The following is an 18,691-nucleotide window of genomic DNA, read 5'->3' on the forward strand; positions in this document are numbered from 1 at the left end:
ATCGACTTTTCGATTTGAACTTCAATGAACCGAAATCAATCGACATGCAGTCCTTATTTATTCATGTTTATTGACACTGCTTCAGAAAAATGTTTTTCAGTGCAGCATATGTCAAACTTACTGAAATGGAAGTTGGCAAAATTTGACAGTGGAGTCAAGCTATGATTGCGATTCCGTCGGAAATACTTGTCAAAATGAACGTTGTTTGTTTGTTTGTCGCATTCGGCAATATTCTACCCAGGTGACAACGACCAATCCAGTGATTGATATCTTGGGCAATGATCGTCGCCGTCGAGGTACGATGACACACATTCACCGACTCTAAGCACCCGATCCAATGTGTCACCTCGTACGACCAGCATAGTTTGCTGGGGATCAGGAATCCCCGCGTGGGTGGTCTGACTACTTCGTTGTATGCCACTACACGTCCACAGCGAAGTGTGTTCCTCCTGATATCGATCACGGGTTTGTCTGGTCCTTGCCAGATGTAAACAACATTGATTCCCTTAACCGTGTTGATCATCTACAACGAAGACTGCGCGGTGGGGTAACCAAGTGGTTAAAGAGGGTTCGAGTCTCATAATGGGAATGTGCGAAGCCCATTGTGGGTATCCGCGGCCGCCCAGTACCCCTTTATGTTGAAACGGACAATACAGTTAATGCTAAACTCGGCCTATTTTGTCGATCTGCCAGAAGACTATCAATACAAAACTATCATTAACTTAAACTTTAACTATCATCAACAAAAATAATACCACTTCTGAACACAAAATAGCCTAGTGGTGAAAGCTTTTGCTCGTCTCGTCGAAGACCCAGGTTCGATTCCCCACATGGCTACAATTGGTGAAGCCCATTTCTTGTGTTCCCCGCCGTGATATTGGTGAAATATTGCCAAAAGCGACGTAATAGTATAATTACTCACTCACTCATTCACTCACTGAACACAAATTGCATCGCAAACGGGTTTCCTACATCTGAACTGAGGGACTAAAGAAACTATACTACTTAGTTGATTTCATCATGCTTGATTACCAATAATTATTGAAAATAACTTAAGTTTCCTATATTATACCAATAAAATGAACTTTACTGCCACTTAGTCGGAACGCAAAGAATACTTCTACATGGGTTTATTTTTAAAAATAAAATTTTATTTAAAAATTTTAAAAATCGCAATATACACAACTGCTGATGGGTGTCATCTTATGTTTGAAAATCAATAAATTTGCTTTTTTCGGCACAAATTTACAATCATTTCATTATTCAAACATGGTAGGGTCGTGTGGTTTCAAATTCTTTTCTTACCCCAGTCTCCATTGAACCAATTTATTCTTAAACAAAAGTGCCTAGCCACATATTACTTTTTACAAACTATTGCAGGAATGAGTGATGGTTAAATAGGCATTATCAAATTAAACAACAGTTCTTTAAATTTTCAATTACATAACAAATAAACTAGCCATATTATCCTTTGCCCCTCTGTTTTGCATAATGTATGGTTAGTGCACACGTTCCTTTCCAAAACGGGAACGGCCAATTTGACACCACTGGTGAAGAACTGTACGAGTCAGGGCCATTTTGCATGTGATGTTCACGGAAAACATATCCCGACCCTCACGTATTCAAAAGAGGATATATTTCTTTGGATAAAACCATTAAGTGTATTTTGGGGTAAAAGACTAATCAGCCATCCGCCTAGACCGGTGAAGACTATGAATATCTATCTGACGTTAATATACATTTAATGCTAGATTTCATTTTGATGGCGTAGGAGTTAAATCCAACTGAAGTGTACGCATTGTTTTTTTAGCCCACTGCAAACCATGTAGTGACTAAAGAGTTACCTCCCTCTTTGCGCCCCCTCGGACGTCGGGCTTTGTATAAGAAATTAGATGACGTAACTTAATAAACGCTGTATTTAATTTCACATATAATTCTTGAAAATAACAGTTTGGACAAACATTATTTTACTTTTGTCCAGAACATTATTAATAACACTAGTGAACTGTTGTATCATTGTATTTACGGGAAGATTATCTGCCTGGAGAAAGGAAGGTCGGTGGTACGATCGCTGGCCGCGTCATATCAAAAGGCGTTAGAATATAGTACTAGCTGTTACTTTACTTCAAAACGTAGTACCTGTCTGGCGCTCGACATTAAGGGAGAACACAGTACATTGTGGGTCGGTCGGGTAGCCTAGTGGTTAAATAGTGTTCGTCACGCCGAAGACCCGGGCTTGAGTCCCGACATGGGTACAATGTGTGACGCCCATTTCTGGTGTTCCCCGCCGTGGTATTTCTGGAATATTGCTAAAAGCGGCAAAAAACCTCACTCACCCAATATGTTATACTATGGTATGTTTCTTAGCGGGTTTCCACTATAAAGCCGACCTTAGCCTGGACTAGTACAATCAGCCGCGCAAAAACACGCGCAAACGCACACACGCGCTCGCACACACACACACACACACACACACACACACGTGAATGCACATCGCTGTGTAAGTGAACTAATCTTGAACGCGACGTTAAACCCCATTTCACCTCACCCCACCACACGTACGTGTTAGTTTCTACTGGCTTGGGAGAGTGCAATTGCAGACGTCTATGATCCGTGTACATTACTGAGACACTGGACACCGTGTTGGATGGTTTGCATTGAGTGTGATAGATAACATACATTAAACACGTTAGTGAAATAGGGCTCGAACCACCGTCCATCCGCTCCCCGTCCCAGCAGATGCTCTGCGGCATTGTATCTCAGTGGCACCAAAAGTACAATAATATTAAACACGATGTTAACCCCATTTCACCCAATCTGTGAAGGATCACACTGAAAAGATTTCGCGAGTACTTTACAGTCTTTAGTGTTAAAGTCAAATCTTTTGGCAGTGTTTTTAAAAATATATTTTACGTTCGCCTCAAATACACCTTCGGAAAGAAAATTGGAAAAAACATGGATGTGATTCCTGTTATGCATCGAATAATCACGTTTCACAGTTTCAGGGATAAAACAAAAAAGTAAACTGATTGGGTGGTGCTTCTTATATCCGTTCTGTCTAAAATTCTAATTAGAGAGCTAACTTTTCGTGTCACAATTGGAAAGCTCAGAGCTTAAAATGTCAAGCCAAAATCAATCGCACATTGCGATTTTATGTGTGATTCAGCTTAGATGTATTTTCAGTGTCAATTTGGTAACCTTCGTTAACCAGATTTCCATTTATTATGGCATAAATATATCCTAAGATGATTAAAATACAGTAACTTACACTGCGTGTGTACAAGTTTATCTTTCGCAAACTACTTCTTTAAATTTGTTTTGTAGTTATGTGTTAATGTCTCGTGGACCGCCTCCGTGGTCTAGTGATAGAGCGTCCGCCCGGAGAGCGGAAGGTCCAGGGTTCGATCCCCGGCCGCGTCATACCAAAAGATGTTAAAAGATGGTACTTGTTGTTACCCTGTCTGGCGCTCGGCATTAAGGGGCTAAAACAAGGACTGGTCGGCTCGGAGTCAGTATACTGTATCTGAGTAGGGTATTCATGTTAAACTGCGGCATGGTATCTCAGTGAGCTAGCACTATAAATCGGCATCAGTCCGGACTAGTACAAGCAGCCACACAAACACACACACACACATGTGCACGCACGTCGCTATATAAGTGCAATAATCTTGGACGCGACGTTAAACCCAATTTCACCTCACCTCACCTAATGTCTCGTGTCACGTGACATCTGCAGCTCAGCCACTCCCCTACCCAGGGTTCCTTGCGGTCAGCCAGGGACGATAGTCTGGGACCCGTCTCTTCATATCACACACACAACGGCTTCAATTAAATGATTTTTGTAGATAAATGTAACGTTTTAATTTCGAAAAATATTGGGTGGCTCAGATGGATGTCACTGGTCGTGAGGTTGTCGCTCGCCGTTGTGGAACTATTTCCGAAAACTTTTTCGATGTTGATGCCCTATTTTCTATGTTTATGGATGTCTTTGAAGCTCAGTTTTGAGACTTAATCATGAAAGCGAGGGACATTAACAAAGACTTTGGTAAATCAAACAAGATAGTCACACACATCGAATTCGCTTTGCATTCCATGTTTAAGAAACAAACGACGAATGGGAGTTGTTTATCGTACAATAAAACACCACAGGGAGAATAAACCATGAGGGGCGCAGATTTTTTCATGTGACTATAGTTCATCGGCCATGGACATTATTTTGTATATATTACTACAGTAAATCTGTCATGCCAATGATGTTTTACGTGACAGATTAACGATATTTATGTTTTAAAAATCAGGCTTTTTTCAACTATAGTTATGTGAAACAATCGGGTCTTTGGGGGGTAGTAGGTATTGTTTGTTCGACCGACAAGGAAAGAATAATCAAACAAACAATTGTCTGGCTGTATTTATATCCTGGCTGTGCCATCGTACCCCGACGACGACATCTTTAATAATACAGGTCAAAATAAATACAGCTTTCTCTTGTTTAACTCGGCAACCAATAGTAACGGACAGGTCACCATAGCAACCCATGCCCATAGCCGATGTTTACGATCAGGTGGATACAATGTGTACCCTGGAGCGGTATTGATAAAACAGCATCTGTGGTTAAAATGGACACTTTAAAAGTCTCACTTTTCCTAGTATATAGCCTGGCTGCTACATCAACGAGTTGGTTCGTTGCTCATTTTGTCAACCTCTGGTCTGTATGGCGCAGACTCGATTATTTACAGTCAGCCGTTGTATAGCTGGAATATTAGCCTATTAACTGTGGCGTGAAACAACATCCATTTAAGGATGCTACATACCGCGTTTTGCCTGCAACCTCGGGGTATCGTGGTACTTGTTATGTACGCTAAACGGAACAAAATGCACTCACTAAACTTTATGATTATTCGTGTTTTCTATATCAGGTGTCATTTATTTTATCTATATATGCATATTTTACTGATAAAAGTTCATTATTTATATTAGTCGCGCAGGTGTCATTTATTTTATCTATATGCATATTTTACTGATAAAAGTTCATTATTTACAAAATTCTGAATGTGTTATCAGTAATAGGTAGTCAATGCATATTAACCGAAAAGAAAGAAAAAATATTAATAACAATAAATTGTTTTTAAAAATATGGAAAAAATGTTAAAAGTTAACACTAAAAATACATTCATCATTTCGCTACTAGCTGTGAAGAACATATTTCTTAGTATGGCATTATGGCCCTTATGATCCCCTCATAAATTCTGACCCGTGAAGATTCCGGGATAGAATAGGTCTTCAGCAACCCATGCTTGCCGTAAATGGTGACTATGCTTGTCGTAAAAGGGGACTAACGGGATCGGGCTCGCTGACTTGGTTGATGCATGTTATCGATCCCAATTGCGTGGATTGATGCTCATGATATTAATCACAGGATTGTCTGGCCCAGACTCGATTATTTACAGACCCCCGTCATATAGCTGTAATATTGCTGAGTGCGGCGTTAAACAAAAAACCAACCAACCAACCAACTCATAAATTCTGGCCACAGAGCGGGAAAAAATGTGCGGACTATCTAACTTCCGTTACTTTATTAGTCGCCACGAATATGCAGATTATCTAGTTCAGGTCGAGAGAGAAAGTTTACTTGGGAAACTGCGGGTTATATCATTGTCCGTTGATAGATGGGGAAAAGGAATAAAAGATGCCAGAAGTAAGTATACTCGGACCCCGTGGTACCGCGGCATTAATCGTATCGCGGTATTTGTGATTTCCGGTAGTTCCCGCGGGACACGCCTCTTAGCGTCTGTCTGTTAATGCAAATCAGTGACCAGGAAGTGCTCACTTCGTTAACAATTTCAATTTCCTCGGAATGTTCTGTCTGCTGTAAGTAAGGAGTTATTAATGCGTTGATACTTACTTTTGGCATCTTACCCCCTTCTATCAATGGCCAACGATATAACCCGCAGTTCCCCAAGTAAACTTTCTCTATCGACCTGAACTAGATCATCTGCATATTCAAGGAGACTAATAAGGTAATCTATTGGGAGATCATAAGGGTCATAAGGCCAAACTTAGAAATACGTTCTTCACTAGTAGCCAAAAGATAAATACATACTTTGGACATACTAAGAGTGTTTTTAAAATATGTATTGTTGACTTTTAACATTTTTCCATTTTGTGACAAATAATGGCCATCCAGTTTTAAAAACAAAACATTCTTAGAATATCATTTCTGATATTTTGTTGTTGAATTTTAAAATATTCTACTCATACTTTTCGGTAAATATGCATTGAATACCTATTACTGATAACACATTTAGAATTTTACTAGTGCTGTCTTTGCACTTGTCTGGACAACTCACTGATGTCTGGCCAAGTGGTTGGTAGAATTATGTCCTCTTTCTGTCCAATTCGGACCTCCATACAAACCTTTCTCTGTACCGCGATACGATGGAGTTCTCTCCCTTGTCAAACTGAGCGCGAGGCCCGGCTTTTACTCGGATCTACTAATGTAAATAATGAACTTTTATCAGTAAAATATGCATATACAGATAAAATAAATGACACCTGCGCGACTAATATAAATAATGAACGAATAATCATAAAGGTTAGTGAGTGCATTTTGTTCCGTTTAGCGTACATAACAAGTACCGCGTTACCCCGAGGTTGCAGGCTATCACCACGATAATAACTCCTTACAGCAGTCGGAACATTCCGAGGAAATTTAAATTGTTTACGGAACGAGCACTTCCTGGTTACTGATTTGCATTAATATAGACAGCCGGCGTGTCCCGCGTGAACTGCCGGAAATCACAAATGCCGCGATACCATGAATGCCGCGGTACCACAGGGTCCGAATATGCTATCAAAATGCGTCCATCACCCCTACCAACTCTGATACGCACACGGTAGCCGTGTCGGTGTTAAATGACGTCATCGCTACAAAGCTTATGACGTCACACTGAACTGTCATGTGAGGCAGTACACATGGAAAGAAATGGCGTCGGTTGAGCTTGAGAAGGTTTTGATCGACAATGTAGTTTACGAAGACGGGGAGGGGAAGGAGGATGGGGGTGTCAAGGACATCAAAGACAGCAGAACTGCCTGGATAACCTGTGTCTGTGCTGTGTTCGACCAATTGTTTATCAATGGCTTGATAAACGTTTACGGTGTGTTTTATGTGGAGTTTTTAAAGGAATTCGGAACCAGCAAAGCCAAAGCAGGTAATCTGACTGAATATCACTTAGCACGTAATACGTTTCGGCAAAATATACTTTGCTGGTCGCTGTTTTGGTACCACTCAACGGCATCATAAAAAAAACACTAGATATATATCAAGGATAATAACGTATACATGATATATATTTATACTTATTGGGTTAGTTGTGTTAGGGTAGGTTACCACTAACTCTATCCCTAGTAATGCAAAATGGAGGCAATTATATTCTATAGCGGCTCCGCTATTTTCATGCACTTTAGGAAAGTGTAATCCTTTTTGGAGTGTGAATTAATATTCAACGTCACATCGGCAATATACCAGTCATAAAGTGACCATAATCCGTTCGGAATTGATCAATTATTTTTTTATGTCAGGGGTATATGACATTTGGGATTCCGATAATTTACCGGTACACATGCAGGGTTCACTCCAGGAATGTTCTGACATGGGCCCTTTATGTGAAAATTTAAAATATTCCAGAGGTACACCCACACTTGTCCATACATCACAATGTTAAAATGCCCATTGTACTAGTATTTGAAAATGTGGGCTTTTTTTCAAATTTAGGGGCTGAAAGGCTTCATCCTAGAATTATCCCTTCACGTATATCTTACCCCAGTTACCGGATATTGTTTGATGCTGCAAAAAGAATTGTCTTTGACGGAAAATTACGCAAATCAGGTTCTGACACAGAACATGTATCCTTAATAATTGTTGTCCGTTTGATTTCATACCCCGTAAAATATGTACCTGAACATGTATATGTACAAAATCATGAATAAAATGAACAAGACATTGGAAACAGCATGTATTTTTGCAAGTCCATATAATCTATATTGATCAAATATGTGTGTTATAATAATATATGTGTTGAGTACAGGTTATATATAACAGGTCTATATCAAGTAGACGGACCAGCAAAGAACATGTCCTCCAAAACTCAACGGTTGGAAGATAACAGTCTGTGGAAGCGGTGTAAAATATAAAGGGAATGCCGACATTATGATATACGAAAACTCGTCGCATCGATCAAAACCAAGTCAAATTAGTCTCCTCGTGCTTGGTCCCAGTTCGGATGTTGTTCGTGACCATCCTCTCGCGAAGGGCAAATGTTTACACTGACGTTATCTCCCTTTGACCATAACAACGCAAAGCTCCATTCGTCACCACTCGCCCCTTTCCGTAACCTGCAAGAAGACTCGTCCCCCTCTCGATGAATGTTATGTGCGAAAATACGACAAACCAATCAGAATGCGCGAAGTTCTACGTCAAAGAATCCCTCAGATATTATTTTTGATTTCTCATATGTCTTGCATCTAAAAATATACCCAAGACACAGTTAAATGTGTTCAATCATACTGTATAATTCCGCATGTCCAGATGTGCTTTATTTTGTATCTGAAATATATATAATATATGGGGAAATATATGTGAACCATTACGCAAAGAGTTGACAATTGTTTTAGGTATGCCTGTTTGCTTGCGCTAAGACGGAACCCGGTCGCAAAAATGGCCACGAGAGGGGCACGAGTGGGCTTGTCCCGGAATAACACGAGTTGGTCACGAATGCGCAAAGCTCTTCACAGCGATAGCCCGTTAACGGGGGCTCTCCATGCATACGATCGCCACCACCAGTAACAGCTTAAGAGTGATAGGCGGCCACAACCATGCGTGGAGTCGAACTCGCAAATGACTGACCGTTATGTTTACAAACAAATGATGACTGTCGTGACGCCTGATACTCCTCGGCACTGCTAAATTATTTAACTATCATGTAATTGGTATCGTAAGAATGTAAGGGGTTTGGGGGCGTAGGCGTTATAAGAACTATGAGTGTATGCAGGTGCTATGAGTGTATTCGCTGCTGGGCGATGCGTTAATTTGGGTCATATCAGTTCATCGCCAAGAGAAAGCCGTGTATGTTCATGCCTAGCTGCATACTTCGTACAATGCATTCGCCATGGCATCCGTAAAACTGTCCATCCATTGCTGTCGTGCACAAACGTGGTTTTGAACTAGTCAAAACCCAGACTAACAAATGTACCCAAAATGAACATACGGATCGAGAAATGGAAACACACATTGCAACAATTAAAGCGTTTCGGATGTAGATTTAGTGAGACTTGTAAAGGCGAACAACAGACACTAAATGTTGTTTTAAACATAGCCCATTGTCCGATGGTCCGATGGATCGAACACAAATTGTGCAACTTACATTGTCGTGTCCAATACACAAACGCTTCATTCCATAATCATCTTTTTCCCTTTTTCCTGTTTCTATAGTGTGGTTATTGTGCAATGAAACGTGGTGAGGTTAGGTGAAATGGGGTTTAACGTCGCGTCCATGATTATTGCACTTATATAGCGAAGTGCATGTACGTGTGTGTGTTTGTGGCTGCTTGTACTAGTCCGGACTCATACCGAGTTATAGTGTTAGTTCACTGAGATACCTTGCCGCAGTTTAACATGAATACCCCACTCAGACAACGTATACTGACTCCGAGCCGACCAGTCCTTGTTTTAGCCCCTTAATGCCGAGCACCAGACAGGGTAACAACAAGTACCATCTTTTAACGTCTTTTGGTATGACGCAGCCGAGGATCGAACCCCGGACCTCCGAGCGGACGTTCTACCACTAGACCACGGAGGCGGTCATTGAATGAAACGTTTGTGTATTGGACACGACAATGTAATTTGACAATTTGTGTTCGATTGATGTAAAATCGGATAATGGAACATGTTAAAACAAAGGGACGCAACACTGCTCTGCGAAATGCGACACCTCGGACTACAAACAATTTTACGTTGCAGTCTAAATTATCTGTCACTCGCGCTTTGATCCCCATTGAATCCCACGGCAGCAGAACGTTTTTGTTTATGTATTCTTTCGTTTCTGTGTTCCAGCCTGGCTTGGTTCCCTGACGTACGGAATTATGAAGTTGTTTGCGCCAGTCGTCAGTGTCCTTGTGCGCCGATACACAAACCGGATGTCCATGATAACCGGATGTGCCTTCTGCGCCGTCTCTGTACTTTCCACTTCCTTTGTGACTAACATCGACGTAATGTTTGTAACCTTTCCCTTCCTGTATGGCATTGGATTCAGCCTCGTTATCAACCCAGCCATGGTAGTTGCGAACGGGTAGGTGAGAAGGGTGGGAACAGCTGGTAACGGATTCGCATTCCAGTTAATAATGTTATTTATAATAATGTCCTGAGGTCAGATAAGTTTGGAACTATTATGGTCAGTCTGTGACTGGCCTAGTCTCGATTATTTACGGGCCGCCTTCATACATACCTGGAAAATTAAACAACAAACACACAGTCAAGTCTAATGAGTGGACGTTTCGACGTAACAGTCACTCAAGTTCAGTTATATACATGAAATACTTATTCTCGTTGTAACGTTAGGAAAAGCTATGCCACAAAGGGTCACGTAAGTATTAGTCAATCGTCGGTACCGAAGGCCACATCGCCTTGAGAGTTCCCCAGTGAAGATCCGGGATGGAATTGGCTAATACATGCTTGTCGCAAGAGGCGACTAACGGTATCGGGTGGTCAGGTTCGTCTACCATTTGCATAGATCGATGCTCATGATGTCAATCACTGAAGTGTCTGTCCCAGACTTGATTATTACACAAACCGCCGTCATATAACTGGGATTTTGTTGAGAGCGACGTTAAACATCAAACAAATAAATACTATTATGCGAGTTTCTGTATGGCATTATTGAATATTTTTTGTATTCCACAGCTACTTCGACAAACACATAGGTCTCGCTACTGGTTTGGTTTGTGCCGGCAGTAGTCTGGGGTCCATCACTCTAGCGCCGGTATGCCAGCGCCTGGTGGACACAGTGGGCTGGAGAATGACCTTCAGATATCTGACTGGGGCCTATATCGCCCTCTGCTTCCTCAACCTCCTCATCAAGCCCCTCCCCCGGGGGTCGCAGCGTCCAATAGACAACATAAGTCAGCCCGTTATTCGGGTACTTATTGAAGATCTTAAGCTGTGGAAAAATCGCGTGTTCCTGTTGTGGGCGGTGGCAACGGCGTTTGTAATGTTTGGGTACTTCATACCAAACGTGCATCTAGTAAGTGACAATTCACCGGAGATACCTGCTTATGTTTCATTATTGCATGTGCACTTGCCCCATAACGCCAAATACGATGGACTCTTTTTCAGTCACTTCAACGCGTTAACATAACACATTAACAAGCTGTGTTTCGGTATTTAAAGACGTGCAATGTCCTATACAATAATGCTTTAGTTTAAGAGATATATTGTATGATTCAAACAAATTGCTGTAAATGGTGAGCTCTACTGTGGTGACAGCACGGATGGCCATTGAGCACCTTATCCGTACTAGGGTGCGCTGGCTTGAATTCGATAGAATGCCCGCAGTTTTCCCATACAGTGTTACTTATAAACCCCTGTGACCTGACCATGCGGATACACTGTGATACCGATGAGACATGTGCCTCGTCACTTTATTTGCTGATTTAAGCACCGAATTTCCCCGAAATAGAAACAATAGGCTAATATAGTTGACTGTATGCACTTTTGTTTATCGGATGATAGCTTTTCTTACTGTTCTTTCTTCTGCGCTTCCCTAGGTATCTTATGCCATGGATCAGGGTATATCCGCTGATACTGCTGCCTATCTCCTCATGGCGCTAGGGTGCGCCACCACCATCGGTCGTATACTGTCTGGCAAGATTGTCCAATATGGCTTCCTGAACCGCCTCCACCTCCACCAACTTACAATGATCATCACCGGCACGGCTTTCATGATCCTCCCTTGTATTGAATCTTTCGCTGGCCTCCTGGCCTACTCCATTGTCCTGGGCCTCGTGGACGGGTGTTACGTTGTGCTGCTGCCTATCCTGACGAGTTCCCTGATTGGAGCTGACAAAGCTGTCCTTGCATGGTGCTTCATGTCCTGTGTCTGCTCCTTGACATTTTCATTGGGACCTCCAGTGTCAGGTGAGGGAGTGAATGTTGTCAGCAATATCCCGCTAAGTAATGGATATCTGTAAATTGTTGAGCCGCGCGCCGGAACTAGTTATTGTTGCGTGAGCAGAGAGCCATGATGTTGGGACTCGGTGACACAGAGCCGGTAAAACACCATAAACATCCACTTCCTCGTCTATATAATGTATACGATAACCTATTCGAAACTCGAATATCTGTACCAGAATGAAAATGGTATGTCGACATCATTTATTACTTATTCATGTTTACGAATCAACAGGTTTCCTCTACGACACGACCGGCAACTACAACGTCGCCTTTCACATCGCCGGCATCCCAGTAATCCTTGGCGCTGTGATCCTGTTCTTTGTACCCTGGGCCCAGCGCACCTCCACCACGACCAATGTAATGCGGGTCATCAGCATGGAGGCTGAGGACCATCCCAAGGCATCGGCCGGAAGTTCACCATCAGGATCTTCTGATGAGACTCTGCATCTCTCTATCCCAGAGACCGGAACTCTGCCCTATGCTGGCATGCCGTGCTTCATAGATCCTTACTTTGGTTCTTCCAAACAGGAAAGTAGCTTAGCAGAGTACTACGGTAGGAAACAAGATGAGACGAAGAAACATGTAGCCGGCGTTCAGCCTACAGGTGGATCTGTTCCTGATGACTGCACATTTGAGTTTGGTCACGATACCCACGAAGAGCAGGCCAACGCAATGCCACACAACTCAGCACCGACGTTTGATGCAATAGGCAACATAGGGTCATCACAGGTACATGCATTTCTCATCTACTAAAACCATTACGACGAGCTTGACTTTAAGAGCCAATAATACATTAGGAGTCGATGACAGTACATGCAATGAATCTTCGTGCTCTAAAACTCCTGATTGGAGTCCCTGCCGGCGGTGTAGTCTTATATCGGTACTTCACACCCCAGAATGCGGATAACTAAACATTATATTCGATGTCCAAGCGACTTCAACTTAACAGAGTTTTACTGTAGCATTATTTCTGTTCTGTTTAATTATTTATTGAACAGAATAACGCATTTTTATGACGATCAAACATAAATGTTAACAGAATATGTGTGCTCAATGTGTTCTGATGTATTTGACAATGTATTTTGCCTTGGTTTCAGTTTATTTCAATACCGAGACGGGGCTATCCCTTCATTGATGGCTACTTGGAGGAATTACGCAAGGCAGTGTACCGTACCCGAACACTTCAGTGTTCCTCTGGTCTGGTCCCTCCACCGTCCCCTGAAGCTGGCAACACCGAGACACCACCAGCTGCTGCTCATCTGAGCTCAGTCTCTTCACTTCCCGCCTCATCAATGACCAGCTCCGTGGATCGACTCCTTCAGGAGCATATAGACCTGTTCCTCGCCACCATCGCCTCCAGGCGCGTCTCAGACATGTCCATGTCTTCAGGGCCAAGTAGATCAGCCTCCAGGTCATTCAAGGGCAGTGAAGAACCTTCCAAAGCTTGTAACAGAACGCCAAGCAACAGGTCCACCCAGAGCCGTACAACTGCAAACTGTGCTCTGGCTTTAGCCGGAGCTCAAAATGAGCCTCGGAGTAGGTCTGTAAATTCAAGAGGCTCTTTGAACAGGACTGTAGATTTAAGCTTGAGTGGCACCCATTCAAGTGGCTTTGTGCCTTCAGCTGTTCTGGCAACTGCCGGGGCAAACCAACAGATGCCCGTGGAGTCTCACAGTCGGACGTCCGACGCGTCGGGAGATGGGACTCAGAGCTCCAGTCTGAGCAGGCTTCGGAAAACATCCAGCACTAGCACTGGAACAGGATTTGTGGAGCTGGACGTTTTCAGTCATCTTTTCAAAGATGAAGAAAGTTAGTGCTATTCTGATAAAGTATATCGGCTACTTACTCTATGCCTCAAAGCGATCGACGACTGTCGTAAGTCTGTGTTTAAGAGTAGCAGTCCCTGGCGGTTTAAACAGACTCATGGATACACTGTGCTAAGCCGGTTCTTCGTGTGACCCGCTGTGATATGATGTCATAAACCCCGCTTCTCACACATGTTGTTCATGCTTGTGAAGATATTTATCAAAGTATGATGGGGTGACGCTGCCGTATTGGTTCTGTTCGTCGTAGAGATAAGAGGCTGGCTGGTCACATTGACGACCATGGTCATTATTTAGAAGGCAAATTCTCTAAAAGCTATTGAATCTTGGAGGCTATCGATGAATCTTGCGTGACATACATTTTTCAGAATTATTGATTAACTTATAAAAGTAAAATATGAATATTTCATTTGTAACAACATTTGTAACATTTATTTTTTGATATTTTATCTAGATCTATTGCATAATGATATACAGTTAAATAAAATTTGGAAGCACGATCACTTTGTAAAAAAAAGTTTTATAAGGGTAACGCTATTTTTCAGGGCATTATCATTTGCAGAAGCCACAGGTCTTCCAATAACTAATAGACCGAGGGCTTCTGCAAATGATAATGCCCTGAAAAAGAGCGTTACCGTTATTATAGCTAAAATGGATGGAATTTCTGATAACGTGCGGGCGGTTTAATGATAATTCTATCCATTTTAGCCATAAGAATATGTAACGGATACATGTAACGGAGAGAGAGAGAGAGAGAGAGAGAGAGAGAGAGAGAGAGAGAGAGAGAGAGAGAGAGAGAGAGAGAGAGAGAGAGAGAGAGAGAGAGAGAGAGAGAGAGAGAGAGAGATTCGTTTCACCAAGGGAAATCTCCGTGTTATGGGAGTTTCGCTTCATGGGACGGAGTCCTGGTCATTGGCATTACCGATCCCCTTTGTAAGACAAGCATGGGCTACTGAGAACGACCAGCGTAGGGCAGAACAGGGGTATATTCGCAACCTTTAAAATTGTTTTGTCAATAAATATATTTGTGACAACAGCTGGAAATGTTTGTTGATACTTAAATTAGCAGTATGGTTATAGACGGTCCTTGACCCAAAATCATTTACACCGGATACTTTATATTTATAATCAACCAAATTTAGTGTTAAAAACATTCGGAAAAATGTTGGGCTCCTGGTAAGGGTCACTATACCGTGCGTGCGTGCGTGCGTGCGTGCGTGCGTGAAAGTGCCAGCCCACGACAGACCATGCCACAGTTTAACATGAATACCCCACACAGACAGTATACCGACTCCGAGACGACCAGTCCTTGTTTTAGCCCCTAAATCGAGCACCCGACAGGGTAACAAGTACAATGTACGTCGCTGTCGCTGTGCAGAGTTGCGTCCCTTGGGCACGCCAGAAACCTATGATTGTGGGTTCGAATCCCGGTTCGCCCCGATTATGTTTCTAGGTTTGTCAGCACCATACCCGTGGTCGTGGTAAACGTCTGAGACCTGCATCACTTCGGGCTTTCCTCCCACATTAAGCTGACACGCCGTGATATAACTGTAATACTGTTAAAAGCGGCGTTAAACCCAACTCACTCACTCACTCACTCCAGGGGATCGAACCCAATCTGCCACTCCCCTGGCAGACGCTCTATCCACTAGACCACGGAAGCGGTCGACAGACAATGTGAGTTTGAGGAAGTTTGTTGAATTAACTATAAGTATACCGGAAACAAACATGTATTTCGGTTCATACAAACAAGAAAACTAAAGTGTCATGTTTCACCAAGGCTCAACGTTTACTAATGCTAGAGTGATCCTGTTACCCACTTCATATGAGTCACAGCTATTGAAGTGGTTTCAATGGTAACTATATATAGAGAATCTCACCCAAATGTCTTTTGATATGAAATATATCAAGCGAGTGTTGATTTATTTGATATCATGAGACGAGAGCGAGATTTTATTTATCATCCAACATTCATGCTTCCAACCTTTCCACTTTGTAGACAGTAATAAGCAGTGTCTGAAGTGTAAAAAGTACTGCTAACAGCTTCAGTAGCAGAGCCATTAGTGGTGTCAGTTGATTGTGACTTCGTGGTAACCAATGACGTCACAATTGTCTGCAAAGCATTGTGATGCAATTTCATTGCAGCGATATCTACAATGTCGATATGCTTGATCCCAACTCACGTGAAAATGGTATCCAACGAGAATTAGTGTGGTATTTTATTTTTATTACTTGCCCGTGAAGAGATCAACCGTTTGATAAACATACAGCTTTATTACCCACGTGGTGAAGATACAGGTGGTAAGATACTAAATCCGTACGTCACACGTGTGTCGTACAAGGTTGACCTTGTTTTATTCGTTTTGATTGGATAACCGTGACCTCTGTCACACCGGGACTACTTTTTTCATTCATAAAAAATCGCGAGACGTCATTCATTTTGCGATTACAAGGCAGAACTGAAGAAATTCATGAGAACGAGAGATATTTACAAACACTTTATTAAACCAAACAAGAAAGTAACACGCATCAAATTCGGTTTGCATTCAATATAAGTTATGCATAGAGCTCCTACAGACGTATAATCGAGCTAGATCTATAAATCGATTTACAATGTACGACTGCCGATCGAGCGCGTCCCTTGAGCGTGACGCACCCGACCATTTTCGCAACTTTCAATTTGATTTAACGTAAACGGATAAGCGTGGTGAAATGAAGCCTGTTTAAACTATCTGGACAGATATCTAGACTTACTTGGGATGATCCGGTTGTGCCATCGGTGTCCCCTTTGAAGCGTATTTTGTGGCGCTGTTTCGGTAGGTGTTGTTGTTCATGAATGAACGAACACGACAGCACGACCAGATACTTAAAGTTCACAGTTCCGATAAAAATCATTCGAAAACTCCGTGGAAGTGTGCCTGACTTCTGATTTTGTGGCCCCAAACATCCCAAATGTGAACAGTAACATTCCCTATCTCTAGCGTAAAACGCTGTGAGTGGATCGTGGTTGTCTTTTCTTATTCCGGTGGCGACCTTGCCCTTCGATCGTTCGAAGCTGTCACTGACATGCAAGCAGACTTGAGTTTGTTGATTTTCACGTCTTCAGTAAAGGGTGGTACAGTTAACATGAATGTCTTTGGCGAACAGTCTGATTTCCCTCTTCCAAAATGGTACGGACATGATATAAATTCAGCTGATAGATCAAGGAAACCGAACCATTTTGATTGCACAGACAGGACCCCGGCAGTGTGACCGACTGTTGGTCCGATATTCAAAGCGCGGCGCTAGTGTGACATTTCAAATTTTCTTATCGGTGTCCTGCGTACTAACAACATGGCGCTTGAATTACCATAAGTTGAAGACTTTCTTCCAAAAGGATCTTGAGCGTCGGTGCTGGTTTGTTTGCAAACAGAACAGCAGGCGCATGTTGTTAATTAATGCGTATGCATAAACATGTCAACAATGCCCATATTTGGTCATATATCAATATTCATGCGCAACCACATTTTGAAACCGGTTTCAGTTTGGTGTGTCAACGAACGAAAGTTGTTATGTATTTACACTTAAATATATATTTAACGTGGGTAATAAATAAAATACCACACTCATTCTCGTTAGATACCATTTTTACGAAACTCGTGAACTTTCTATGGTATCTGACCTCGCTTTCGCTCGGTCAGATACCATAGAAAGTCCACTCGTTTCGTAAAAATGGTATCTAACGAGAATGAGTGTAGTATTCTCTATGTATTACACATTGTGTAATATCAAAACGCGTGCTTATGTACTCTCGGAACATGTTTCACGAACAAATATTGCAAGCTCTCCACATCCCTTGGCTTATTCAACGACATTGCGTGTGGAGTTGATAGATCACTGAGAGGAGCTCATGCACACTCGATGACCCCAGCAACCTTGTTGCTAGGCTGACGTCACATGGCATTGTTTCGCCGAAGGATCTTGCAACAAAATTTCACAAAATACATCAGCCTACTCATACTCAACAGTATAATTTTAAAAACGTTATAAATGGCAAGTAATACATAGAATACTAAACTCGCTCCCGTGTAAAACCAATTTTATGAAACTCATGAATAGTTGTGGTACCACAACTATTCACTCGTTTCATAAAATTGGTATTACACGGGAGCTCGTTTAGTATTCTATGTATTACCTACATTAGATATATATTTAAGTGTAATTACATAATAACTTTCTTTCGTTGACAAACCAAACTGAAACCAGTTGCAAAATCTGGATGTACATGAATATTGATATATGCCCAAATATGGGAATGGTTTTTTTGACATTTCTATGCATACGTATTAACAACATGCTCTTGCTGTTGTGTTTGCAAATACAACAGCACAGGCGCTCACTATCCTTTTGGAAGAATTTCTTCACCTTAAGGTAATTCAAGCGCATTGTTGTTCGTACGCAGGACACCTATAAGACAATTTGAAAAGTAACATTTGCGCCGCGCTTTGAATAGCGGATCAACGGTCGCTCGCTCGCACTGCCGGTGTCCCGGCTGTGTAATCAGAATGGTTCAGTTTATATCCTGTCCGTATCATTTTGTAAGAGGGAAATCAGAGTGTTCGACAAAGACATTCATTTTAACTGTACCACCCAATACTGAAGACGT

The 18,691-nt window shown here is 42.1% G+C and overlaps 1 protein-coding gene across 1 annotated transcript; it reads left to right on the top strand.

Annotated features, from left to right (window-relative positions):
- Positions 1 to 6,982: 6,982 nt before the first annotated feature.
- On the top strand, positions 6,983 to 14,037 carry LOC139469700 (monocarboxylate transporter 13-like). Its single transcript, XM_071251944.1, has 6 exons — positions 6,983 to 7,208; positions 10,109 to 10,343; positions 10,955 to 11,294; positions 11,818 to 12,187; positions 12,456 to 12,952; positions 13,321 to 14,037. Exons 1-6 carry the CDS (start codon positions 6,983 to 6,985, stop codon positions 14,035 to 14,037), a joined length of 2,385 nt encoding a protein of 794 aa, XP_071108045.1.
- The last annotated feature ends 4,654 nt before the right edge of the window (positions 14,038 to 18,691 follow it).

This window comes from Haliotis cracherodii, unplaced genomic scaffold (genome assembly GCF_022045235.1).
Source record: "Haliotis cracherodii isolate W230 unplaced genomic scaffold, xgHalCrac1.p SCAF_2, whole genome shotgun sequence".
In the NCBI taxonomy this organism is placed as follows: Eukaryota; Metazoa; Mollusca; class Gastropoda; order Lepetellida; family Haliotidae; genus Haliotis; species Haliotis cracherodii.

What these genes read in the sequence shown, in the direction of transcription:
- LOC139469700 (XM_071251944.1), top strand. Translation starts at nt 6,983, where the DNA reads ATGGCGTCGGTTGAGCTTGAGAAGGTTTTGATCGACAATGTAGTTTAC. An exon ending in AACCAGCAAAGCCAAAGCAG is followed by an intron (nt 7,209 to 10,108) that starts GTAATCTGACTG and finishes TCTGTGTTCCAG; the next exon opens with CCTGGCTTGGTTCCCTGACG. An exon ending in ATTGGGACCTCCAGTGTCAG is followed by an intron (nt 12,188 to 12,455) that starts GTGAGGGAGTGA and finishes ACGAATCAACAG; the next exon opens with GTTTCCTCTACGACACGACC.